This window comes from Symphalangus syndactylus, chromosome 8 (genome assembly GCF_028878055.3).
Source record: "Symphalangus syndactylus isolate Jambi chromosome 8, NHGRI_mSymSyn1-v2.1_pri, whole genome shotgun sequence".
NCBI lineage: Eukaryota > Metazoa > Chordata > Mammalia > Primates > Hylobatidae > Symphalangus > Symphalangus syndactylus.
The window spans coordinates 112,739,574-112,767,422 of record NC_072430.2 but is presented as its reverse complement, the minus strand read 5'-3'; the positions used below and the strand labels follow the sequence as shown (position 1 = coordinate 112,767,422).

The 27,849-nt window shown below is 43.6% G+C and overlaps 3 protein-coding genes across 3 annotated transcripts; 2 read left to right on the top strand and 1 right to left on the bottom strand.

Moving 5' to 3' along the window:
- Window positions 1-629: 629 nt before the first annotated feature.
- Window positions 630-3,784, top strand: CRYGA (crystallin gamma A). The gene is made up of 3 exons (XM_055290434.1): window positions 630-671; window positions 773-1,015; window positions 3,448-3,784. The coding sequence occupies exons 1-3, from the start codon at window positions 663-665 to the stop codon at window positions 3,718-3,720; spliced, it is 525 nt and encodes a 174-aa protein (XP_055146409.1). The 5' UTR covers window positions 630-662; the 3' UTR covers window positions 3,721-3,784.
- A 7,360-nt stretch (window positions 3,785-11,144) lies between these two features.
- Window positions 11,145-11,465, bottom strand: LOC129488358 (small ribosomal subunit protein eS27-like). Its single transcript, XM_055290435.2, has one exon. It carries the CDS (start codon window positions 11,357-11,359, stop codon window positions 11,201-11,203), a length of 159 nt encoding a protein of 52 aa, XP_055146410.1. The 5' UTR covers window positions 11,360-11,465; the 3' UTR covers window positions 11,145-11,200.
- A 7,067-nt stretch (window positions 11,466-18,532) lies between these two features.
- CRYGB (crystallin gamma B) lies at window positions 18,533-22,625 on the top strand. Its single transcript, XM_055290431.1, has 3 exons — window positions 18,533-18,579; window positions 18,675-18,917; window positions 22,285-22,625. Exons 1-3 carry the CDS (start codon window positions 18,571-18,573, stop codon window positions 22,558-22,560), a joined length of 528 nt encoding a protein of 175 aa, XP_055146406.1. The 5' UTR covers window positions 18,533-18,570; the 3' UTR covers window positions 22,561-22,625.
- The last annotated feature ends 5,224 nt before the right edge of the window (window positions 22,626-27,849 follow it).

The following is a 27,849-nucleotide window of genomic DNA, read 5'->3' as shown; positions in this document are numbered from 1 at the left end:
TAAGAAAACAGCAGCAAAAAACAAAATATAAAAACACAAAGCTAAGATCTATAATCTTGCCATTCATTGATTACCATGATTGATATGTTGGTATCGTACACACTTCTAATCTTATGTTTTCCCTACATAAATATATGCAAAATATTTTTATCAAAACCATATCATACTGATGAAGTCATTTAAGAAATATAATTGCCTTTCAATTAGAGGATTTTCTGTCTGGGATTTTTTTGTTGCCTCTTCACACTTCAAGTCCTTCTGGAACGCATATGCTTCTCATAAGTGACTTCAGATGGAACCACCAACCTCCATCTCAGCAGTTTCCATAGGCAAACATTGCAGAATGCTGGGCATGTAATGTATTTCTAGTGAGCTGCATAGGATGAGAAGTGCGCCCTTTGTCTCCAAGGTCATAATGGCTCTGCTGACTTTAATACCTTTCACTGGAGCTAGTGAGGACAACTCGAAAATGCCAGAAAGAGAGAGAGCCCACTGCCCCATGATCTCAAATGAAAAAAAAAAGAGAACACAGAAATCCCCCTATGCACCACCCCAGGTCCCTTTTGTGTTGTTTTTGCCAACACAGCAGCTTCCCTGCTATATATACCAGTTGCCCCTTTGTCCCCATCATACTAGATGCTACTCACCCTCTGTCAACAACCATGGGGAAGGTGAGCCTGTGGAGGTGCTGCGTCATGTCTATTGGGGGTCTGTGCTGTGTGGGGATGTTCCTTCCAGCTGACTGTCTACTGTCACCTTATTTCTACCTCAGATCACCTTCTATGAGGACCGAGACTTTCAGGGTCGCTGCTACAATTGCATCAGTGACTGCCCCAACCTGCGGGTCTACTTCAGCCGCTGCAACTCCATCCGGGTAGACAGCGGCTGCTGGATGCTCTATGAGCGCCCCAATTACCAGGGCCACCAGTACTTCCTGCGCCGAGGCAAGTACCCCGACTATCAGCACTGGATGGGCCTCAGCGACTCGGTCCAATCCTGCCGTATAATTCCTCATGTGAGTCTTGCTTCAACTCGACTGATGTGATAGCATCAATGATCCATGGCCATCAATTCCTGTTTATAAAAGTCAGTTTGTTCCAATGCAGGATGAGTGTTCACACTAAGAATAGCAAGGCCTGACCCTCAAACATTTAAAAAAAAAAAAGTAACAATAATCTCTATTTTTCTTACTTAAGAACATCAATAATTGTTTTAGGGCATGGGAAATCACAACATAGCCTTTAAATTAAACTTGGTAGCATCTAGGTGATCCCTAATTTCTACATAAAAGTCACCTTATTCAGTAGTAAAAAAAAAAGAAAGAAAAGAAAAGTCTATCTAGTTTATCTAGATAATTTTTTTTTTTTGAGACAGAGTTTCGCTTTCGCTCTTGTTGCCCAGGCTGGAGTGCGATGGCACAATCTCAGCTCACCACAACCCCTGCCTCCCAGGTTCAAGCGATTCTCCTGCTTCAGCCTCTCTCGTAGTTGGGATTACGGTCATGTGCCACCATGCCCAGCTAATTTTGTATCTTTAGTAGAGACAGGGTTTCTCCATGTTGGTCAGGCTGGTCTCGAACTCCTGACCTCAGGTGATCCACCCACCTCGGCCTCCCAAAGTGCTAGGATTACAGGCATGAGCCACTGTGCCCGGCCATGATAATTATTTTTTAATGATGAAAAGTTAACAGACTATGGGATAACAATATAGGTATAATGTATTCTGATTGCATTGGAAATTTTTTTCACTACATTCTAGGACTCACTAGAACCTAGGAAAATATGTTTCAACTTGGATTTATAATTTCCAGGAGTCATTATCAACTAGTTTCTTAAAAATATCAGAGACACACAATTGATTAGGATTTCATAGAAGATGGTCCTCACCAAAATGCTGCTTAATCCTTTTTAATCACGTGCAGCATGTGTTTCCACTTTCTGATGGCACCAAATTATGTGGTGTGACAAGGAGATTCAGGAATTGAAATCACGGCCAGGCTCAGTGGCTCACAACCGTAATCCTAGCACTTTGGGAGGCCGAGCTGGGCGGATCACTTGAGGTCAGGAGTTCAAGACCAGCCTGCCCAACATGGTGAAACCCTGTCTCTACCAAAATACAAAACATTAGCCAGGCATGGTGGTGCATGCCTGTAGTCCTGGCTAAGCAGGAGGCTAAGACAGGAGAATTGCTTGAACCCAGGAGTCGGAGGTTGCAGTGAGCCGAGATCATGCCACTGCACTCCAGCTGGGTGACAGAGCGAGACTTCATCTCAAAAAAAAAAAAAAATCAAATTTAGGCCAGAAAAATTTGCAGATGCACAAAGAGGTATAAATAAAATAGGCATTTCTTTGGGGCAAGAAACTCAAATGGCACAAATGACTTGGCAAAATGTCACTTGAAAAGACATGTGGACTCCGTGTAAATATAAATTACTGTAAATTATCAGTGCAAAAAGTGACTCAAAAACAAGCTTGATAAGACTCAATTATATGGAGTCAAAATGGAAATGAGAGTTGAAATCCTCACTACAGACTCACTGACTACAATTGTATTGATGCTGCTTACAAATAACACACTTTTATTCCCTGTATTTTAATGTTTGTTTCTTCCACAACATCTCCAGTTCATTGATCAGGTCAGATTTATTTTAATATTTTTCCTAATTTGTTAGAATAACAACATTGAAAGTGGGTTCAGGGGAGAAACACTTTATCAACTGGTTTAAAAAACCATGTTTCAACCAGGTGCAGTGGCTCACACCTGTAATCCCAACATTTTGGGAGGCCAAGGTGAGAGAATCGCTTGAGCCCAGGGATTCAAGACCAGCCTGGGCAACATAGTGAGACTCCCTCACTACAAAAAAATTTTTTTTTTTTTTTTTTGAGACAGAGTCTCGCTGTCGCCCAGGCTGGAGTGCAGTGGCGCGATCTCGGCTCACTGCAGGCTCCGCCCCCCGGGGATTCACGCCATTCTCCTGCCTCAGCCTCCCGAGTAGCTGGGACTACAGGTGCCCGCCACCTCGCCCAGCTAATTTTTTGTATTTTTAGTAGAGACGGGGTTTCACTGTGTTAGCCAGGATGGTCTCGATCTCCTGACCTCGTGATCCACCCGCCTCGGCCTTCCAAAGTGCTGGGATTACAGGCGTGAGCCACTGCGCCCGGCCAAAAAAATTTTTAAAAATAAATTAGCTGGGTGTCGTGGTGCACACCTGTGATCCCAGCTACTTGGGGGGCTGAGGTGGGAGGATTGCTTAAGCCCAGGAGGTGAAAGTTGCAGTGAGCAGTGATCCTGCCACTGTACTCCAGCCTGGGCAACACAGCAAAACCATTATTTCAAAAATAAAATAAAAGCCATGCTTCATGAAGATGCAGACTGATTGTGTCACTTTCGTTGACACCCAAGGATGCATGCTGTTTATTTTTCTTCTTTTGTTTATTGCCATGACAGACCAGCTCGCACAAGTTGAGGCTGTACGAGAGAGATGACTACCGAGGCCTTATGTCTGAGCTCACTGATGACTGCGCCTGTGTTCCAGAACTCTTCCGTCTCCCTGAGATCTATTCCCTCCACGTACTGGAGGGCTGCTGGGTCCTCTATGAAATGCCCAACTACCGGGGGCGGCAGTATCTGCTGAGGCCTGGGGACTACAGGAGGTACCACGACTGGGGGGGTGCAGATGCCAAAGTCGGCTCTTTGAGACGGGTCACCGATTTGTACTGAGCTATGCCTGCCTTGTTATGATCCCCATAGAAACACAATAAATATACAAATTGTGTTCCCTGCACTAAGTGGCTCTTGTTTATCTTTATTTATTTATTTTATAATTTGTTTTGTTATGGAGTCTTGCTCTGTCACCAGGCCGGAGTGCAATGGCGCTATCTTGGCTCACTGCAACCTCCGCCTCCCAGGTTCAATTGATCCTCCTGCCTCAGCCTCCCAAGTAACTGGGATTACAGGCATGCACCACCACACCCGGCTAAGTTTGTAGTTTTAGTAGAGATGAAGTTTCACCATGTTGGTCAGGCTGGTCTCAAACTCCCGACCTCAGGTGATCCGCCCACCTCGGCCTCCCAAAGTGCTGGGATTACAGGCATGAGCCATCGTGCCCGGCCCTTATCTTTAAATAATAACTGAATTCTAATAGATGGCGACCCCTGGCAACTTACTTGACCCTGAAAGATGTTTTGAATGCCCACTCAGTTCTTAGTCAGGCAATGGTATTTACAGAATATCCATTCCTGTCATGAAAAGGAGAGAGAAGCGACAATTTCTACCTTTCATGACCTACAATCTGAAGGAAAGAAGAAAGATGAGCATAACAAAAAATACTTTAGAACTCATAGAAAGGAAAAAATACAGGACCCATTGTGGCTTGTGGCTGGAATGCCAAACACAAGGGATTGCTGGAAGGATTAGGGAAGCTGAAGTCTCAGGTAAGGTTTTAGTCAAGAGAAAATGTGGGCTGGGCGCGGTGGCTCAAGCCTGTAATCCCAGCACTTTGGGAGGCCGAGGCGGGCGGCTCATTTGTGCTCAGGATTTCAAGACCAGCCTGGTTAATATGGTGAAACTCCGTCTCTGTAAAAAAATGCAAAAAAATTAGCCTGGCGTGATGGTGCGTGCCTGTAGTCCCCGCCACTCAGGAGGCTGAGGCAGGAAAATTGCTTGAACCTGGGAGGCAGAGCCTGCTATGAGCTGGGATCGTGCCATTGCACTCCAGCCCGGGCGATAGAGTGAGACTTCGTCTCAAAAAAAAAAAAAAAAAAAAAAACAAGGAGAGAAAAAATGCATGAAGAGAAGAATTTTTTGTTTTGTTTTTTGAGACAGGGTCTCACTCTGTCGCCCAGGCTGGAGTTCGGTGGCGTGATCTCGGCTCACTGTAACCTCCACCTCCAGGGCTCAAGCGATTCTCCTGCCTCAGCTTCCCGAGTAGCTGGGATTAAGGGTGTGAACCACCATGCCCTGCTGATTTTTGTATTTTTAGTAGAGACGGGGTTTCGCCATATTGGCCAGGCTAGTCTCAAACTCCTGACCTCAGGTGATCCACCTGCCTCGGCCTCCCAAAGTGTTGGGATTACAGGCGTGAGCCGCCGCGCCCAGCTGAAGAGAGGAGTTCTAAAGAGAACTTCCACATAGAGAAGGGCAAGCCTGCTTCACTAGGCAATCTGGTAGCAAAAGTGTTAAACCAAGAGTTAAACGGCCTACCTCTGCTACTTACTAGTAGAGTAACCAACCCAGCCCAATTTTCCAGGGACTCTCTCAATTTTAGCACTTAAAGTCTTCCATCCCAGAAAGCCCCTCAGTGTCAGGTGACCCCAAATGGTTGGTTACCCCACTTTCTAGCTTATCTCTTTGAGCACGTCACTTCTTACCATCTCTGTGCCTAAATTACCTTACTGAAAACTGAAAGTGATAATAAATTCCTGCTTCACTAAATCCCAGGATAATCACAAGGAAATTATGGGAAAAGATTGTGAGCAAATTTTGTTACCTTTAAATTATTATACAAATGTAAGAATTTAATACATCCACAGTGTCTTCTCAAATTCAGTATCACAATGCGGTCATCGTGTTGGACTCCAATATGAATTTTTATCAAGACTAAATTACTGAAGACTCTGGCTGGGTGCAGTGGCTCACGCCTATAATCCCAGCATTTTGGGAGGCCATGGTGGATGGATTGCCTTAGCCGAGGAGATCAACACTACCAGCCTGGGCGACGACGTGAGACCCTGTCTCTTTAAAAAAGAAAAAAAAAAAAAAGGACTCAACTATATGTAGAGTGAGTGATTAATGTTTGCTATCCCACATATCTCTGGGATTTTTTTCCACTATAATAGAGCTGCACGTTCTTGTATATGAATTTTACGTTAGTGGAGTTCTTTATGAAACAAAAAGCAAGATGAGGTACTACTTCACATTTACTAGGATGGCCATAATCAAAAAGAAAGCTAATAATGTGTTGGTGAGGATGTGAGAAAATTGAAAGTCCCATACACTGTTGGTGGGAAAAAATGTAACAAAAGACAAAGTAAAATGATGTGCTGCTTTGGAAAATAGTCTGGCAGTTCCTCACAAGGTTAAACATAGCTGGGAGCGGTGGCTCACGCCTGTAATCCCAACACTTTGGGAGGCCGAGACAGGCGGATCACAAGGTCAGGAGATAGAGACCATCCTGGGTAACACGGTGAAACCCTGTCTGTACTAAAAATACAAAAAAAAAAAAAAAAGCCAAGCGTGGTGGTGGGCACCTATAGTCCCAGCTACTCGGGAGGCTGAGGCAGGAGAATGGCGTGAACCCGGGAGGCAGAGCTTGCAGTGAGCCGAGATTCTGCCAAGATTGCACCACTGCACTCCAGCCTGGGCGACAGAGCGAGACTCTATCTCAAAAAAAAAAAGGAATTAAGTATCTGTCGGTGCGGCGCTCACGCCTGTAATCCCAACACTTTGAGAGGCTGAGGAGGGGGAATCACGAGGTCAGGAGTTCAAGACCAGCCATGGCCAACATGGTAAAACCCCGTCTCTACTAAAAATACAAAAAATTAGCTGGGCTTGGTGGCGGGCGCCTGTAATCCCAGCTACTCAGGAAGCTGAGGCTGGAGAATTGCTCGAACCTGGGAGGTGGAGGTGGCAGTGAGCCAAGATCGTGCCACTGCACTCCAGCCTGGGAGACAGTGTGAGACTCTGTCTCAAAAAAAAAAAAAAAAAAAAAGGGATTAAGTATCAACTCATGTTACAATATGGTGAACTTTTAAAACATGCTATCTGAAAAAAACCCATTGGAGATTGCATATTTTATAATTCTATTTTTATGAAATTTCCAAAATAAGCAAATAGACAATGAAGATTAGTGGTTGCCTAGCACTGGGGTGGAAAAAGGGAGTGGTAACTGGGGAGAAATAGGGAATGACTGCTAAGGGATAAAGGATTTTTTTGTGGGGGGCGATGATAATGTTCTGAAATTGATTGTGGCATTGGTTGAACAACTCTGTAAACACACAAATAGCCAATAAATTGTACACTTTTAATTGGTGATTTGTATGGTATGTAAATTATATCTCAAATAAAAAATACTGAGCTGCAATTCCAGAATGTTAGTTTTTTTCCCAAATTTATATAAACAAAAATAATGCTCTGTCCCAGTTGACTTCTTTGTAAAAATTGATAAGCTGATTTTAAAATCCATATGGAGTTGCAAGGGACCCAGAATAGCCAAAACAGCCTTGAGAAAGAAAAAAAAGCAGGAACATTCATACTTCCCAATTTCAAAATTTACCACAAAATAATGGTAATCAAGATAGTGGGGTACTAGCATAAGGATAGATATATAGACAGATGGAATAGAATTGCGAGTTTAGAAGTAAACCTATATGTCTATGTTCAACTGATTTTTTTTTTATTTTACATACCCCTGGGTGGAGATTTATCAACTGGTCTTTGACAAAGATGCTAAGACCATTCAATGGGGAGTAAATAATCTTTTTAATAAATAGTACTGGGACTACTGGATATCCACATGCAAAATGAAGCTGGACCCAAATCTCACACCATACATAAAAATTAACTCAGGGCCAGATGCAGTGGCTGATGCCTGTAATACTAACACTTTGGGAGGCTGAGGCTGGTAGATTGCTTGAGCCCAGGAATTTGAGACCAGCCTGGGGAACATGGCAAAACCCTGTCTCTAACAAAAAATACAAAAAATTAGTCCACTGTGGTGGCACACACCTGTAGTCCCAGCTACCCAGGAGGCTGAGATGGGAGGACTGCTTGAGCCCAGGAAGTAGAGATTGCAGTGAGCTGTGGTCATGCCACTATACTCTAGCCTGAATGACAGAGTGACACCCTGTCTCAAAAAACAAAATAAAACAAAACAAAAAACAAAAGAAAAGGAAGAGAAAAGAAATCAGCCTTCCACCAATTAATAAATTGGCCAATCCACTAGAATATATTGGAATCCCTGTTAAAGCCCAAGATGCACAGAATTTATAGGGATTGAATAGGTTATTTGGGTGCAGACCTTGTGGAAATTCAAAAAAATAAAAGCATGACAATGGACCTACTATGACAAGTGTATAATTTAGAGAAGATACAAGATATGCACACCTGAAGAGATAACATCTAAAACAAATCATCAGTGTATGAAGAGACAATTAGCTTAGGCCTTGAGGCAGACAGACTTGAGTTCTATTCCCAGTTCTTTCACTCACTAGCTATGTGTACCTTTCGGATTCGTTTCTCCCTAGTGATCAGTACTGTGATTAGACTTGGTGGACCAGGACCCCCAGACTGGACTGGGTGCTTCAGAGAACTTCCCTCTTGTTTCTTGTAGCTGAACTCTTCCCAATGGGGCAGGAATCTGTGGGATCAGGGGACATCCCCACGCCTCTCCTTCTAGACCACACTCTTTATACCTGGATCTTCAAAATTCCGTCCACTCAGACCCGAGATCACATCCGAGACTTAAGAGGGAGTCTTCCCCAGGCCTGTCCTCCCGGGCACGCTGATAGCCACAGGCTGCTGTTTGAGGAGGGGGCATATAGATAGAACTTGGACATGTGAGAGACTGGGAAGAAAGGAGGGTACTTCATGGAGTCGGGAGGGGCTCTATTTATGCTCTAGGCATAGTATCTCTCAAATATTAGGGGTAGTCCTGGTGTTAATTGGGCTGAGTTGGCTACATGATGTAGCTTGTATAAGATTCCTGGTACGACGTCTGGAACATACTAGACACTCATGATACAGTAGGCTATTATTAAGTATTACTATTTTTATCATTGTGAGCCAAATGAGTGCTCCAAAGTTTGCTGCAGGTTCAGTCCTACCCACTTAAGCAAAGGCAGACGTGGCATAGTTCAGCAGGGTCGTGTCAATGATGCAATGATGTACTGATGAACTCAGGAGGCTTCGTATGGAAGACATATAGCTGGTTACCAGAGAGCCAGGAAAAGAAGTCTGCAGAAAGGATGCACAGCTATAACACAATGAAGGATAAAAGTTAAAATATGCAGAAGCACACACTCTCTCTCTCTCTCTCTCCCAAGTCTCTGTTACAGCTGATGAACAACCCTGGCTTTTGCATCCTCAGTCCTCTGGCCACAGTGAGATGAGTTTAGAACAGGGGCTTGTCATGAACTTATGGTAACGTGTTCTGGGGAGGATTTCCCTACTATTGGCATATTCCATTGCAAATGACCACTTGTGAGTGCAACGGTGACCACTCTGATCTGCAGTCCTGCTTCAGCTGCAGCAACCTGGTGTATACAGGTGGACAGCAAGGGCTGGATGTTCTGCTAGAGCAGATACATCAACCACCAGCACATCAACAACTCCATCTGCTCAGACTGCACAGTCCCCACATGGGTTACCCTTCCTCGTAGTCATCATTGTCTGTGATATCAAAATTACCAAACAGAAGATCTTTGCTAAATTAAACAAAAGTGTTCCCATATACGAAATTATCCGGCCAGGAGTTGTGGCTCACACCTGTAATCTCGACAGTTTGGGAGGCCAAGGAGGGCAAGATCCAGGAGTTCGAGATCAGCCTAGGCAAACGGTGAAACCCCATCTCAACAAAAAATAAAAATAAAAATAAAAATTAGCTGGGTGTGGTGGTGGTGCATGCCTGTATTCCCAGCTACTCAGGAGGCTAGCTGGAAGGACCATTTGAGCTCAGGAGGTAAAGGCTGAGCTTTGATCATGCCACTGCACTCCAGCATGGACAACAGAGTGAGACCCTGTCTCAAAAGAAAAAAAAAAATGAAATTATCCATTGATCATGTTTAGTCTCTATACCATAAACAAAAGTGTAGGCAGTATGACAGAGCCCAGAAACAGGCCAGGCATAATGGCTCACGCCTATAATCCTAGCACTTTGGGAGGCCGAGGCAGGAAAGTCACTTGAGACCAGGAGTTTGATCCCAGCCCAACATAGAGAGACCCTGTCTCTACCTAAAAGAAAAAAAAGGCATAGAAACATACATTTTTAAAATTTTTTTTTAATTTCAACTTTTATTTTAGATGCAGGGGGTATATGTACAGCTTTGTTACATAGGTATATGGCACCCAGGTAGTGAGCATAGTACCCAAAAGGTAGTTTTCAGTCCACGCATCCCTTCTTCCCTACCCCCTCTAGTAGTCGACAGTGCCTATTTTTCCCATGTTTATGTCCATGTGTGCTCAAGGTTGAGCTCCCACTTATAAGTGAGAACACGTGGGATATGGTTTTCTCTTCCCTTGAGATTATGGCCTCCAGTCCCATCCATGTTGATGCAATGGAAAGAATTTTATTCTTTTTATGGCTGTGTAGTATTGCATAGTGTATATGTACCACGTATTTTATCCAATACACCATTTATGGGCACCTAGGTTGATTCCATGTCTTTGCTATCGTGAATAGCATGGTGATGAACATATGAGTGTGTGTGTGTGTCTTTTTGGTATGATGGTCTATTTTCCTTTGGGAACATATCCGGTAATGGGATTGCTGGGTTGAATGGTAGCTCTGTTTTAGGTTCCTTGGGAAGTGTCCAAACTGCTTTCCACAGTGGCTGAGCTAATGTACATCCCATCAACAGTGTATAAGTGTTCCCTTTTCTCCACAGCCTTACCAGGATCTGTTGTTTCTTGGCTTTTTGATAATAGCCATTCTGACTAGTGTGAGATGGTATCTCACTGTGGTTTTGATTTGCATTTTTCTGAAGAGTAGTAATGAGCATTTGTTCATATATTTGTTGGCCACTTGTATGTCTTCTTTTAAGAAATGTCTGTTCACATCCTTTGCGCATTTTTTAATGGGGTTATTTGTTTTTTTCTGCTTGTTGAACTGTTTAAGTTCCTTATAGATTGTGGATATTAGACCTCTGCCAGATGTATAATTTGCAAATAATTTCTCCCATTCTGTAGGTTTTCTGTTTACTTTGTTAATAGTTGCTTTTGCTGTGCAGAAGCTCTTTAGTTTAATTAGGTCCCACTTGTCAATTTTTGTTTTTGTTGCAATTGCTTTTGGGGACTTAGCCAAAATTCTTTGCCAAAGCCAATGTTGAAAAAGGTATTTCCTAGATTTTCTTCTAGAATTTTATATTTTGGGGTCTTACATTTAAATCTTTAATTCTTCTTGAGTTACTTTTTTTTTTTTTTTTTAGGACTTATCCAAAATGCGTTTATTGAGATGGTTTCCCACTCATCTTGATTCAGAGTGCTTTCAGTGCTGCTTCCTCCTGAAGGAACATCCTTCTGTAAGCCTTGCTTTTCCTCCTGTAGGCTGGCAGAGGACAGTGGAGCAGCCAACACACAAAACTACCGTTTGTGCATGGCTAAAGACCATGGTGATTTTATAGCATCCTGGGCATTTCACATCCATGAAGTAGGAATTGGGGCTCTGCACCAGGCGTTTCTTCTTGTGTTTCCTCTTCTCCTATTCTGGAGAGGGATGAAGGAGATCCTTTGCGAGAGGTATATTCTCGTGTGGGTAGGTTGTCACCGCCGGAAAGGGCGAGTTACTTTTTTTATATGGTAAAAGTTAAGGGTCCAGTTTCAATCTTCTGCATACGGCTAGCCAGTTATCCCAGAACCATTTATTGAATAGGGAGTGCTTTTCCCATTGCTTGTTTTTGTCAGTGTTGTTGGAGATCAGATGATTGTAGGTGTGCAGCTTTATTTCTGAGTTTTTGTACTGTTCCACTGGTCTATGTGTCTGTTTTTCTACCTGTACCATGATATTTTGGTTACTGTAGCCTAATAGTATATATGGTTTGAAATTGAGTAGCGTGATGCCTCTGGCTTTGTTCTTTTTGCTTAGGATTGCTTTGGCTATTTGGACTTTTTTTTTTTTTTTTTTTAGTTCCATATGAATTTTAGAATACTTTTTTTCTAATTCTGTAAAGAATGACATTGGTAGCTTGATAGGAATAGCATTGAATCTGTAAATTGTTTTGGGCAGTATGGCCATTTTAACAATATTGATTCTTCTAATCTATGATCATAGAATATTTTTTCATTTATTTGTGTCATCTCTGATTTCTTTCAGTAGTGTTTTGTACTTTCCCTTATAAAGATATTTTACCTCCTTGGTTAGCTGTATTCATAGGTATTTCATTTTCTTTGTGGCTGTTGTAAATGGGATTGTGTTCTCGATTTTACTCTCAGCCTGGACATTATTGGTATACAGAAATGCTACTGTTTTTCATATATTGATTTTCTATCCTGAAACCCTGCTGAAATTGTGCATCAATTCTAGTAGCCTTTGGAGGAGTCTTCAGGGTTTTGTAAGTATAGAATCATATCATCAGTGAAGAGAAATAGTTTGACTTCTTTTCCTATTTGGATGCTAATATGGTTTGGCTGCATCACCACTCAAATCTCACCTTGAGTTGTAATAATCCCCATGTGTCAAGGGTGGGGCCAGGTAGAGATAATTGAATCATGGGGCCAGTTTGTGCCATACTGCTGTCATAGTAGTGAATAAGTCTCATGAGATCTGATGGTTTTATAAATGGGAGTTCCCCTGCACAGCTCTCTCTTGCTTGCCACCCTGTAAGATGTGACTTTGCTCCTTATTTGCCTTCAGCCATCATTGTGAGGCCTCCCCAGCCATATGGAACTGTGAGTCAATTAACCCTCTTTCCTTTATAAATTACTCAGGCTCAGGTATGTCTTCATTAGCAGCATGAGAACAGACTAATACAGATGCCTTTTATTTCTTTCTCTTGCCTGATTGCTTTGGTTAGGACTTCCAGTAATATGTTGAATAGGAGTGGCGAGACAGAGCATCCTTGTCTTGTTCCAGTTCTAAAGGGGAATAGTTCCAGCTTTTGCCCATTCAGTATGATATAGGCTATGGGTTTGTCATAGATAGCTCTTATTATTTTGACATATGTTCCTTTGATGCCTAGTCTGTTGAGAGTTTTTAATCATTAAGGGATGTTGGATTTTATCAAAAGCTTTTTCTGCCTTTATTGAGATGATCATAATTTTTGCTTTCAATTCTAAAAACATATTATTAATTGATGTATCAAGGCTACTAATATTATCATCTTTAGCATTTATTAAAATATTGACAAAGACTGATATGGTTTGGCTCTGTGTCCCCATCCAAATCTCATCTCAAATTGTAATCCCCATGTGTCAGGGGAGGGGCCTGGTGGGAAGTGATGGAATCATGGGAGTGAACTTCCCCCTTACTGTTCTTGTGATAGTGAGTGAGATCTGGTTACTTGAAAGCGTATGGCACTTCCCCCTTCACTCTCTCTCTTGCTCCACCATGGTAAGATATGCTTGCTTCCCCTTTGCCTTCCGCCATGATTGTAAGTTTCCTGAGGCCTACCAGCCATGTTTCCTGTACAGTCTGTGGAAGTGTGAGTCAATTAAAACTCTTTTCTTCATAAATTACCCAGTCTCAGGTAATTCTGTATAGCAGTGTAAGAACAAACTAACACACTCTCCCCTTTTACCGAAATTATAGTCAGTCTTCTCTGAGTCTTTTGTTTTACTACATCCAGCCCCGGGCTTCCTTTTTTGTCCTTATAGAATCCAGTTTGATCGAGAATCCTCCTGAGTCACTTTAGTGAATATCTCCTACCCTTGATATCTGAACACCTTGGTCGTCCTTCAGCATTTACTCTACCAAGTCAGTTTAGCCAGAAACCTCTTATCCTTGGTGTTTCCTTTTAGTAATTTTCCATCCACTGCCCCTGACCCGACTCCTAGGTTGTAAATCCCCATTTATCCTTTTTGGAGTCAGAGTTGAGTACAATCTGTCTTCCCCACTGCAAAACCCCATTGTAATGATCCCTGTTCCTATCTCCATGGCCCCCTCTGAACAGTTTGCCTTACCACTTTAACAAGTGTGATAATTTTTTCTTTAACAATATGTATGACATGATTTTCTAAATCATTGGCAATATTTTACAATTTGTCATATGCTTTCAAATCCATTGTCTCATCTGATTTTCATTGTTATTCCTATTTAATAAATGGGGAAACTGAGGCTTAGGGAAGTTAAATGACTTTTCACAAGCAGTTACAGAAATCGTAGAAGTTAGTGGATGTGTATAGCTATTGCTCCCATGAGTGTATTCTCCACAAATAATGCCTAGTCAACAATTTCCTGGTGGTTGTTAGTATTGTGATGAAAAAAAACTTTTTAGAGAAAGCAGTGTGAAATCCAGACCATGGGACAAGCAGGATAGGTTGTCATAGGTGGTATTGTTTTCAAGTGTTGGCTTCTCCACCAAGCAATGGTGCAGGCCCTGAAACTATCACTCTCCCCTCCTACAACTCTAACCAGCCTAGGTGCCTGATACTCCAATAGCAGAAGCTGACTATGCAACTGAGAGGACTTGAGTTCAAGGCCCAGACATTCCCATGACTTTGGAAACAGCAGATGAGGCTCTTTCACCAACCTCTTGAACCAACATTTTATTTCTAAGTATTTAATTTGATTCCCCAATCGTCTCAATATTATTAACAATTTGCCTCAAGGCTTGTTTAGGGCTGTCACTAGTTGTGCAAGAGGTTGGAACAAATTCTTCAATGTCACATGGGATAGGTTAAGGAACGGGCCAGAGAGCCAGCCTATAAACACTCCATACTGTTTATTTGGCTATGGAGAGTCAGGCTAGGGCCTGGGTATCTACTGGATACTGTGTAGGTTCTGTTCCAATAGAGGGACCCACCCACTTTAGATTTCCCTTTTTGGAGGGTAGCATAAGTGAGTAGGAGAAATACACAAGCTGCCTGGCTGGACAGTATCAGCTATTTACAGATCTCTGGGAATACCAGCTTCCCTGCACCTAGAAACTTTGGGGCAGATGGGATCTTTGGGGCCCATAGGATATTAGGGCCCCTGCCCCATGCCAGAAGAGGAAGCCACCAGTCTCGTGAGCAGTGGGGAGAAAGTAGCTATCTCCTTGTACAAACTATGGTGAAAACCCAGGTTAATTACAGGTAATTCTGCTCTTTGAATTATAATGCTCATTAATGTGCCTGAATTATAATGTTCATTAACGTGCCAAGTCAAAGGCAGGCTCTCCGATTTGTGTGATCTAAGCACTGAACAAATTTTATCTTCAGTTAGGCTTTTATATATTATATAAGTTCTTATAAAGCCATAATAACAAAATCATGCACTGATTTCTTCTTTCTTCTCTTTTATTTTTCATCTTCTTTCTTCTCTTTTATTTTTCATCTTCTTTCTTCTCTTTTATTTTTCAAAGGTGACCAGCTCCCAGTACCAGGTAAGGAGGCCTCATGTTGGAGCTCCCTGAAGACTATTACCACATCCATGATTAGTTCCTCTCAAGGATATCTGCTCCCGATCCCTAGGCTTGTAAAAGACCCTGAATCTTCTGCGAGATGCCCAACTGTAGGGGATAAAACTCCTACTGAGGCTCCAAAGAAAACAGGAATTTCACCACTAGGGGAAGACAAATGTCAAAGTGAGCCCTTCAAGAAGAGTCACAACTCTTTAATCCTTAATTTTAATCCTTAAATTTCTTCTATTAGAATCAAAGAGATTTTGATTTTGTGTTCCTAATAATTTATCTTTCTTTCATAGGATTACTGATTCTTCTATGTATCAGAACCAGAGATTGGTTGAATTTGTATGACTTAAAGGATGTTTCTCAGCCGGGCGCGGTGGCTCACGCTTGTAATCCCAGCACTTTGGGAGGCCGAGGCAGGCGGATCACGAGGTCAGGAGATCGAGACCACGGTGAAACCCCGTCTCTACTAAAAATACAAAAAAATTAGCCGGGTGTGGTAGCGGGCGCCTATGGTCCTAGCTACTCGGAGAGGCTGAGGCAGGAGAATGGCGTGAACCCGGGAGGCGGAGCTTGCAGTGAGCCGAGATCGCACCACTGCACTCCAGCCTGGGTGATAGAGCGAGACTCTGTCTCAAAAAAAAAAGGATGTTTCTCTAGGGTCCTAAATCACTTAAACATCATACTGCAGATAAAAATCTGGGTAATTTTAAATCAGATCAATGCTCACTACATGATAGTTCATCATCATCTTCAAACACCCACCTATGAATCACACTGAATATGTTAGGTCTTACATAAAACAGGGTTGTTAATTTGGTCTCTTTAACAGTTAGAACTTTCAGCACATAAAGACTATTTACATTATTTTAGTAAGTCCACTGGGTGAGTGATAATTTCCTGAATACTGACTAGACCTCAAGCTTGGGTATAGCTAAGCAATAGAGAGTCTAGAACGATTTTTCATTCAGTTTCTCTTCACCAAAAAAAAAAAAAAAAAAAATTATTAAAACACTAAATCTGATCACCTTAATCAGCATTACTAATCACTTTATTTGAAAGATGACTTAGAAGAAAACAAGAGAATGCTACACAGTATAAATAATACTGTACAACCACATATGGGTTTGACATATAAAAAAGCTGGGATGATAAAACACCAAAATGTTAACTGCAGTTATCTCAGCTTTATTTTCTTCTTGTAGTGGACACTCTGGTGCTGCCTGGACTTCCACTCCGGACTGAAGCACTCCTTCTCCCAGATGCTGACAGCTTAAAGCTGAGTTTGTCTCCAAGAATTTTCCTCGCTGGAGGAAGCTGCCTTGCCCAAAGTAACACTTCTCCACAGCAGCAGCCCACATCAAATTACTGGGCAATGCAGAGGCACAGATTCCCAGTCCACTTGCCTAAGTTCCTGACGACTCTAGCCCTAGCCTTCCCTGTGGGATCGGATGAGGTCACCATTATTGCAATAGCTCTCTCTCAGCTCACACAACTGCCTGCAGGGGTCCCTTCTGACCAGCTGATAGAGTGGGGGAAGGCTGAGCTTGATACACTAATAAATTGGCATGGCATTTGGGTACAAGCCCAAAATAGAATGCTGCTGCAGAATAGCTCACTCAGGAGTCACCCTAAAGACAGCAGTGACGGAAATCCTCCCCAAAGGCAAACTTGAGGCAGCGCACCTGGCTGCTCACTAGGTGCAGAAAGAAAAGTAGCCCAAGGTCAAGCATATATGGAATTATTGAGCAGTAATGTGTGGCTTGGCTGGCTGGTCCAGGGCCTGGAAGGAGAAAGATTGGAAGATTAGGGACAAGAAGGTCTGGGGTAGAGGAATGTGCAGGGAGATATGGGAGTGGGCACAAAGGGCGAAGATCCTTGTATCCCTTGTGAAGGCCCAGTGTAAGGTATCCACCATTGAAGAGGCACTAAACAACCAAGTAGACAAAATGATTTGGTCAGTTGATACTAGTCAGCCTCTGCCATCAGCCACCCTACTACTGGCAGTGAGCTCACTAACAGAGCGTTCATAGTGGTATGGATGAAGGCTATGCATTAACTCCTACTTACTGAGGCTAATCCAGCTATTGCCACCTTAGAATGTCCAATCTGCCAGCAATAGGGACCAACTCTGAGCCCTTTTGGTCCCATGCCTTGAGAAGACCAATCAGCCACGTAGTGGTAACATTTGAGGCAGAGCAGGAATACCAAACAGCAGGCGGGACTCTGGACAGCCACTAGCAGAAGGAGGGATTTAGGCCCTTAGGAAGATCTGAAAGGGGGAAGAAAGCCACAACTATCTGTTTTTGCTCAGGCCAGCGCCAATTATTGAGGACCTGCAATGTGCCAACCCTCTGCTGTAGGGCTCAGGGAAAGAAATGAACAAGAAATAATACCCAGCCCCCAGAAGCCTACAAAATTCCAGGCAAGTATCAGTTTTATTCAAGACAAGCCCCCAAATACCAACAATGATGATCACAGAATTTTTTTTTTTTCGAGACAGGGTCTTGCTCTGTTGCCCAGGCTGGAGTGTGGTAGTGCAATCATGGCTCACTGCAACCTCAACCTCCTGAGCTTAAGCGATCCTCTCACCTCAGCCTCCCAAGTAGCTGGGACTACAGGTATGTGCCACTATGCCAGGCTAATTTTTGTATTTGTTGTAGAGACGGGGTCTCACCATGTTACCTAGGCTGGTCTCTAACTCCTGAGCTCAAGCAATCCACCTGCCTCAGCCTCCCAAAGTGCTGGGATTATAGGCATGCGCCACCTCGCCTGACTGATCACAGAATTTTGAATTTGAACTAAGCTTTATGGTTTTTAATGCACTTTCACAGATTACTTCACTTAATTCCCTCTTCTTTAAGATTCCTTATTATTTAAATTCTGGCTTTTAAAACTAAAACACACACACACACACACACACACACCACCAGTCCCTAAGCAGAATTCATTACTTAGTTTAATGACTTTTGAGAAGTCAATTAAGCAGAGTAAACTATAAAATAAAAGCACAGAGACAGAATTTCGCCCGTCCTTTTGCTCAACTAAAAGTATACTCTATTCATTTCGATGGCAACAACAGCTTTAGTGAATTAGAACAACCCGAACCTACCAGAAAGAATGAGAGTAAACCATTCAGCCAACCCCAGTGACCGGGGCAGGGAGAGCAGCGAGCTTGCAAATCCCCTTACTCACCAAAATGGGCCCTTTTGTGTGATTTCCTGTGGAGGCAGCAGTCAGCGCTGCTATATATACAGTGACTTTCCCGCAGTCCCACACAGCAAGCAGAAAACATCTGCTTACTTCCTTCAAAATGGGAAAGGTAAGTCCTGGGTACCGGATGCTCAGCCTTGGCCCTAATGCAGTGGCCTCAGTGGGGGCCAATCACTCCATGCTCCCATATCTTCCATTTTTCAGATCACCTTCTACGAGGACAGGGCCTTCCAGGGCCGCAGCTATGAATGCACCACTGACTGCCCCAACCTACAACCCTATCTCAGCCGCTGCAACTCCATCCGGGTGGAGAGCGGCTGCTGGATGATCTATGAGCGCCCCAACTACCAGGGCCACCAGTACTTTCTGCGGCGCGGGGAGTACCCCGACTACCAGCAGTGGATGGGCCTTAGCGACTCCATCCGCTCCTGCTGCCTCATCCCCCCGGTGAGTATGGCTCTGTCTTTGCCTTCCATCTTTTTGGAAATAAAAGCTATTTCATGATATTCTTCATTTTTTTTTTTTTTTTTTTGAGGCGGAATCTCGCTCTGTCCCCCAGGCTGGAGTGCAGTGGCATGATCTCGGCTCACTGCAACTTCTGCCTCTCCGGTTCAAGCAATTCTCCTGCCTCAGCCTCCTGAGTAGTTGGGATTACAGGCATGCACCACCATGCCAGGCTGATTTTTTTATTTGTAGTAGAGATGGGGTTTCACCATGTTGCCCAGGCTGATCTCGAACTCATGGCCTCAAGTGATCTGCCCGCCTCGGCCTCCCAAAGTGCTGGGATTGCAGGTGTGAACCACCACATCTGGCCTATTTAATCACATTATTCTTAAACCTAATAGTTCTAACTAGAGGACAGAAAGTGGAAGTGACACAGTACATGCAGGCCAGTCTAACAGGGTGTCTCAGATGGGAAGCCATTCTTCATGAACTCTGTGTTGGTTTTTTTAAAATCATATGCTCTCAGATTTTATATTTTAAACATAATCAAAAAGCTGAAAGAGCAAAAACTAATTAAGAAAAAGCAGGACATGGAAGAAACTAAATTTACCATCTATTCAAGATAAAATGTATTAAATGTTCATTTCAAGCCATATCAAGTCAGAAATCAAATATATCAAAATGTATTAATATAACCTGGGACTGTTTAATTGATTAAAAAATACTTTTGTGGCTGGGCACGGTGGCTCATGCCTGTAATCCCAGCACTTTGGAAGGCCGAGGCAAGTGGATCACGAGGTCAAGAGATCAAAACTATCCTGGTCAACATAGTGAAACCTCGTCTCTACTAAAAATACAAAAATTAACTGGGTGTGGTGGTGTGCACCCTGTAATCCCAGCTACTCGGGCGGCTGAGGCAGGAGAATTGCTTGCTTGAAGCCGGGAGGTGGAGCTTGCAGTGAGCTGAGATCGTGCCACTGCACTCCAGCCTGGCGACAGAGCGAGACTCTGTCTCAAAAAAACAACAACAAAAACAGAAACAAACTTTTGCTTGCTTTGTCTTACTTTTCTATTTGATTATTCCTCCTGAGAAGATAGGATCCTGTCTTCTGATTTCTATTCTAATTTAATGGTCAGTACCTATTAGCTCACTTAGAGGTATAAATTAGAGAAAAGGCCAAATCTGAAACTAAAGTTTGAGATTCCCTATTTTCTGGGGAGTGACTGCAGAAATCTTAGAATTGTGGCGTGTGGGAGGCATGGGATACAGTGTCATAAAAACAGAAATTATAGAAAGTGATACTTGCTGTTGAGGGAAATAAATAAGTTGAGAGCAGGAGGCTAGAAAGGAAGCTTAAAAGTCAGATAGGTTGAAATTTGAACTGAAGGCTGGGTGCGGTGGCTCACGCCTAAAATCCCAGCACTTTGGGAGGCCGAGGTCAGGAGGTCAGGAGTTCAAGACCACCCTGGCCAATATGGTGAAACCTCCTCTCTACGAAAAATACAAAAATTAGCTGGGCGTGGTGGCACACGCCTGTAGTCTCAGCTACTTGGGAGGCTGAGGCAGGAGAATCGCTTGAACCTGGGAAGGGTAGATTGCAATGAGCTGAGATCGTGCCACTGCACTCCAGCCTGGGCAACAGAGCAAGATTCCATCTCAAAAAAAAAAAAAAAAGAAAAGAAAAGAAGAGAAATTTGAACTGAAAATTAGCCAGATGTGGTGGTGCATGCCTGTAGTCCCAGCTACTCGAGAGGCTGAGGTGGGAGGGTCACTTGAGCCCAGGAGGTTGAGGGGGCTGTGACCCATGATCATGCCACTGCACTCCAGCCTAGGTGACAGAGGGAGACCCTGTCTCAAGAAACAAATATATGTGTGTGTGTGTGTGTGTGTGTGCATATAATAGTGAACCCCAAATATCTGAGAGAGGTCTCAGTCAATTTAGAAAGTTTATTTTGCCAAGGCTGGGCGCGGTGGCTCATGCCTGTAATCCCAGCACTTTTGGGAAGCCAAAGCAGGCGGATCACCTGAGGTCTGGAGTTTGAGACCAGCCTGACCAACATGGAGAAGCCTCTACTAAAAATACAAAATTAGCTGGGCGTGGTGGCGCATGCCTGTAATCCCAGCTACTCGGGAGGCTGAGGCAGGAGAATAGCTTGAACTCGGGTGGCAGAGGTTGCGGTAAGCCGAGATCACGCCATTGCACTCCAGCCTGGGCAACAAGAATGAAACTCCATCTCAAAACAAAACAAAACAAAACAAAACAAAACAGAAAGAAGGTTTATTTTGCCAAGGTTGAGGACATGACACAGCCTCCGAAAGTCCTGAGACATGTGCCCAAAGTGGTTGGGGGTACAGTTTGCTTTTATACATTTTAGGGAGACATGAGACATCAATCAACGTGTAAGATGTAAATTGGTTCAGTCTGGTAAGACAGGAAGTAGGGGTTCCTGGTTAGAAGTAGATAAGAGACAGAGCTGGGCGCGTGGCTCACTCCTATGATCCCAGCACTTTGGGAGGCTGAGGTGGGTGGACTGCCTGAACTCCTGACGGAGTTTAAGACCAGCCTGGCCAACATAGTAAAAGCCTGTCTCTACTAAAAATACAAAATATTAGCTGATCGTGGTGGTGGGCGCCTGTAATCCCGCTACCCGGGAGGCTCAGGCAGGAGAATCACTTGAACCCAGAAGGCAGAGGTTGCAGTGAGCTGAGATTGCACCATTGTACTCCAGCCTGGACAACAACAGGGAAACTCTGTCTCAAAAAAAAAAAAAACAGTAGATAAGAGACAAAAGGTTCTTTGAGTCCTTGTTCAGCTTTCCACTGAATACACCATTTAGTCTGGCTGGATGAATCTGCATCTTTACATAAACAATAGGGGAGAGGAAGCAATTAGACATGCATTTGTCTCAGGTGAGCCTCAGAGGGATGACTTTGAATAGAATGAGAGGCAGGTTTGCCCTAAGCAGTTCCTGGCTTGACTTTTCCCTTTAGCTTAGTGATTTTGAGGTCCCAAGATTTATTTTCCTTTCCCTGTATATACATAATATGACATTTAGCTTTCCAATGACTCTCAGTTTTCTCCTTTGAGAAAGGCTTTCTCAAATAACAGGCACTAAAATGATGTGATAAATTTTATTGTAAGCAAATCTTAATTCCCAAAGACCTAGCTCTGCCCATGAATCATTAGACTCAGCGGTGGGTGACTGGGGGTTGGGACAGCTCCTTAACTTTGCAACAGGGTTGTTCTAGAAGCAAACTTGGCCTGGGAGAACTTCTGGGCAGGTGTGGCCAGGGAGGTGTAGGGACTGTAGCTTTAATTTCCATCTATTTTTGTTCGTTTACTCTTGCTTTTTCTGTCTGCCACTCCAGCACTCTGGCACTTACAGAATGAAGATCTACGAGAGAGATGAATTGAGGGGACAAATGTCAGAGCTCACAGACGACTGTCTCTCTGTTCAGGACCGCTTCCGCCTCACTGAAATTCACTCCCTCAATGTGCTGGAGGGCAGCTGGATCCTCTATGAGATGCCCAACTACAGGGGGAGGCAGTATCTGCTGAGGCCTGGGGAGTACCGGAGGTTTCTTGACTGGGGGGCTCCAAATGCCAAAGTTGGCTCTCTTAGACGAGTCATGGATCTCTGCTGAAGTATTTACATTCTCCACTTTTCTCCTTTAAAATCTAATAAAAGATTTAGCTTGTGTTTCTGGCACTAGCAGAGCCCTGTCTTTCATTCTATTAAGCATTTATAAGTGATAATGGCACTAAGCCAAACATAATAACATGTTTTCAAGATGGGAAGCAATCTTTTATAAGGGGAATAATGCAGAGATATTATTTCCAGCACTCTTCTAATGACTAAAACATGTAGGCTCAAATAAAAGCTCAGTTCACTTGCGCTCAGGCCATTTGTAGTTAGTCTCACAAGGCTAGATTTGCAGCTACAGTGGTGAATTCGTACTTTTTGAAACACCTCCAAGTTATCCCTCCAGGTTATCCCTATTGTCTTCCCTAATAGTCCAGTCCTTCGCTGAAGAGGAAAGTTGTTCTCAGCCACTAGACTCCTACCTCAGCTCCATAAACAAACAAATAAATGAACTGATCCACTCTTACCTATTATTGCACTCCTATCCTCCTAACAGTCACCATCCCTTTCCTCTCACTTCCACTGCCAATATCTCATTCCACTATGAGATTTCCAGTCCAAATAGAATTCACTGTGTTTTCGCTATATGTGCTTTGTGGAATAATGTCAGGACATTTACAAAAACCACATGTGCACAGGGAAACTCAGCCTCATGTTATGTCAATAGAGAGTAAAATATTATGATTACACATAATAATACTAAGTGGCCGGGCGTGGTGGCTCACGCCTGTAATCCCAGCACTTTGGGAGGTCATAGTGGGCAGATCACAAGCTCAGGAGTTTGAGATCAGCCTGGCCAACATAGTGAAACCCCGTCTCTACTAAAAAAAAAAATACAAAAATTAGCCGGGCATGGTGGCATGTGCCTGTAATCCCAGCTACTCGGGAGGCTGAGGCGGGAGAACTGCTTGAACCTGGGAGGCAGAGGTTGCAGTGAGCCGAGATCATGCCACTGCACTACAGCCTGGGAGACAGAGCAAGACTCCGTCTCAAATAATAATAATAATAATAATAATAATAATAATAATAATAAGTGGAAAATAAGCAATTGAAATTTTCTGGAGAAATTTGTTTGAGTGTATGTTTGTTTTCTTTGGTTTTTAAAAATGAATTAAGGTTAGCCAGGCACAGTGGCATGCACTTGCAGTCTCAGCTACTCAGGAGGCTGAGGCGGGAAGATTGTTTGAGCCCAGGAGTTCAAGTCTAGCCTGAGCAAGAGTAAGAGTTCGTCTCTTCCAAAAAAAAAAAAAATCAAAGTTGCTAATAAAAAATTATGGTACAATAAACTTAAAAAATTCCAAATAAGTGAATGAGGAAATTGGGTCAGACGAGAAACAAAAGTAGGAGAGATGAGACGGAGCCAAGAGTGAAGTTCGAACCCGAGTTGTGTGCTGTGAGGTGCTATGTTCAGTGTAGATAGATCCAGACTTGGATCCAGCAGCCATCAAGGCAGAGAAGAAAACAAGATTCAACAATTAATTATTCAAGATAAGCCTAAACATTGTCAGTACTGAAACCTAAAATTTTCTTGTGAGTCCTCATAAAGAGGGTACTAAGTAAACACCACCTTCAACAACATCCTGCAGAAATTAAAGTTTTGTGGATGTTCCATATAAGGTTCATCAATAAAACAAACGAATGGCTTCAGATCAAAATTTATTGGAAGTACTCCAGCCTTTGAGATTCTAATGAATTGCCTCAAATCCCATCTTACATGGGGTGGGAGCTTTGTGTACCCACTTCCACCAACATATCCATAACCTGATGTCTTTGGTAATTCTGGAGAAGGAATGAGTCGCTCATGCTACTCTCAGGAGCCCCCACTCTGAACTCCTGCCTCGGCCTTGGGTGGGTCATCTTGCCCTCCCATGTGTGCTGCTATTCTGTCCTCATGCACCACGCTGACCCACATGGGGGACAGAGCTCCTTTTCCTTTAACTTCTGAACCATCTCTCACGTGAGGCACTGATGTGTGCAGCTGGCTTTATAATAAAGGGTATGGGGGCACAGTGCAAGTTTACATCATAACAATACATTGACACAAATGTAATATTAGATTGCCCTATAGGCTTCAACCTACTGCTGGGTGGTGGTCTGCCTTCTCTCCCTTTCTTGTTCCTCTCTTCTTGGCTGTTAGCCACACCCACAGGGCTGTTCATATATATACATACATACATACATATATATATATATATATATTTTTTTTTTTTTTTGAGGCGGAGTTTTGCTCTTGTTCCCCAGGCTGCAGTGCAATGATGCGATCTCGACTGATCGCAACCTCTGCCTCACGAGTTCAAGCGATTCTCCTGCCTCAGCCTCCCAAGTAGCTGGGACTACAGGCGCCGGCCACCACGCCCGGCTGATGTTTGTATTTTTAGTAGAGATAGAGTTTCACCATGCTGGCCAGGCTGGTCTCAAACTCCTGACCTCAGGTGATCCACTCACCTCAGCCTCCCAAAATGCTGGGATTACAGGTGTGAGCCAACATGCCCAGCCCTGTTCATTTTTTATAGAACCTTCTTCCGTCCCATGTGCTCAAGGTCTCTATATCCAACACCCAAGGGGCTTATAAACAGACTAGCATATAATTTGTTTCTTAAGTTGGGTCTTTTATTTATTTATTTATTTATTTATTTGAGACAAGGTCTCACTCTGTCACCCAGGTTGGAGTGCAGTGGCACAAACACAGCCCACTGCAGCCTGCATCTCCAGGGCTCAAGCGATCCTCCCACCTGAGCCTCCCAAATAGCTGGGATTACAGGCACACACCACCATGCTCAGCTAATTTTTTTTATTTCTAGTAGAGACAGGGTCTTGCCATGTTGCCCAGGCTGGTCTCAAACTCCTGAGCTCAAGCGATTCTCTTGCCTGGGCCTCCCAAAGTGCCAGAATTACAGGTGTAAGCCACCACACCGAGCCATAAACTCAGTCATTTGTTTTGATTTTGGGTTGTTGTTGTTTTTTTTTTTTGAGATGGAGTCTCTGTCACCTGGGCGGGAGTTCAGTGGTGCAATCTCAGCTCACTGCAACCTCTGCCTCCTAGTTCAAGCAGTTCTCCTGCCTCAGCCTCCCAAGTAGCCAGGACTACAGGAGTGCACCACCATGCCCGGCTAATGTTTGTATTTTTAACAGAGACAGAGTTTCACCATGTTGGCTAGGCTGGTCTCAAACTCCTGACCTCGGGTGATCCACCCACCTCGGCCTCCCAAAGTGCTGGGATTACAGGAGTGAGCCACTGCGCCCGGCCTACACTGGGTCATTTTTGAGAGTGAAAGTATATACTATTAATAATTACACTGGGACAAGAGGCATGAACCAGGGCTGTTCTAGGCAAACTGGGATGCAAGTTTAGCCTAGAGTGTGTGTGTGTGTGTGTGTGTGTGTTACAGTTTAGCCTACTGTATGTATATGTATGTTAGCCTACTATATGTGTGTATATATAGAGAGAGAATACAAATATATATAAAGATTTATTTCCTGAAAAATAGTCAGAATCTAGGATTATTTAGTGTTAACTCTTCCTAAATCTCGGGCCTTTAACCTTTAAACTCGCAACAATAATGATGGCTTCCTAAAGCTATTAATCAGAGTCTTCTGTTTGTCAGCAATAATATGTCAAAAATAATTTAGAAAACCAAAAGCTTCTTAAAGTGCTGAATTTTACACTATTTTCCTAGAAGACATAAAATCACATATTTTGGCTGGGCGCAGTGGCTCACGTCTGTAATCCCAACATTTTGGGAGGCCAAGGCAGGCGGATCACTTGAGGCCAAGAGTTTGAGACCAGCCTGACCAACGTGCCGAAACCCCGTGTCTACTAAATTTAAATATGAAAATTAGCTGTGAGTGGTGGCACATGCCTGTAATCCCAGCTACTACGGAAGCTGAAGCACAAGAATTGCTTGAACCTGGGAGGTGGAGGTTGCAGTGAGCTGAGATCACGTCACCGCACTCCAGCCTGGGCAACAGAGAGAGACTCTATCTCTAAAAATAAAAATAAAAGTAAATCACCGTCTTTAGGAATGAAAATTATTCTAAAACATCTGAACTGAAAGGGATTAGAGTCCCCGAATTTCTTTGATCAAGTCATTATTCTTAGAAATGTGTTGCTCCTATCTCTGGGATACAGGCAAAGAAAAAGATGTCCTCCTCTGAAATCCAACATAAAGAGAAAGTCAATACTGGGGAGTGGCCTGGGTAAGAGATTATGGCCAAACTAACTCCTAATTCTACCCTTCACTCCTTCTCTTCCTCCTCTGTTTAAAGTAAATCCTGGGGCCTCAAAGAGTGGAATGGAAGAAGAGATACCCTATAGGATCACACTAATCTTTTCCCCATTGAAATGAACCAACAATTTGAGATAACCGTACTGTTGGCCTTCGTACTCTACACTCCAGATACCCTACACACACCAGTCTTTCCTGCAGAGGCTAGTTTGTGATACTAAGTCCAGATTTAAGTCTTTTTCTTCCTTTTTTCCCTCTTTCCTCCCTTTGAATTTGTGATGTCCTCTTGCCTATTTAATCTTATAAAAGGCCCACCAAACAAAGATACTGAAGTAGCAGCTATTACATAAAGAAGTGCCAAGAACTGTTGTGCTGAGTTATGCCCTCAAAGAGTTCCCCTCATTAGGGGCTGCTTCTACAATTTTCCTGCCCTGCTACCATGGGTTTAGGTCCTGATGTTAGTATGTGTCCCATTCTCACTCTTTCAGTCCTTGGAAGTTCAATTATTTTCTTCTTTGTGGGTTTGTCAAAGCAAAAGTGTCAATCACAACCACCTGTTGCTTAAAGAAGAGGAAATGCATTGTCAATTTTTTCCAAGAGGAGAAGTGAGGAGCGCCTCTGCCCGGCCACTCATCGTCTGGGAAGTGAGGAGCGCCTCTGCCCGGCCACCCATCGTCTGGGAAGTGAGGAGCGCCTCTGCCCGGCCACCCATCGTCTGGGAAGTGAGGAGCGCCTCTGCCCGGCCACCCATCGTCTGGGAAGAAGTGAGGAGCGTCTCTGCCTGGCCGCCGCGTCTGGAAAGAAATGAGCAATGCGTCTACCCGGTTGCCCCGTCTGGGAAGTGAGGAGCGCCTCTGCCCGGCCGCCCCGTCTGGGAAGAAATGAGGAGCACCTCTGCCCGGCCGCCCCGTCTGGGAAGAAGTGAGGAGCGTCTCTGCCTGGCTGCCCCGTCTGGGAAGTGAGGAGCGCCTCTGCGCTTGGGATACTTTTAGTTAATCGAGTATCTATAGAAACAATGCTAATGACTGGCTTGCTGTTAATAAATATGCGGGTAAATCTTCGCT

Coding starts and splice junctions, on each gene's coding strand:
- LOC129488358 (XM_055290435.2), bottom strand. CDS start 11,359: ATGGATGTGAAATGCCCAGGATGCTATAAAATCACCATGGTCTTTAGC.
- CRYGB (XM_055290431.1), top strand. Junction 18,918..22,284: donor CCTGCTGCCTCATCCCCCCG/GTGAGTATGGCT, acceptor CTGCCACTCCAG/CACTCTGGCACTTACAGAAT.
- CRYGA (XM_055290434.1), top strand. Junction 1,016..3,447: donor CCTGCCGTATAATTCCTCAT/GTGAGTCTTGCT, acceptor TTGCCATGACAG/ACCAGCTCGCACAAGTTGAG.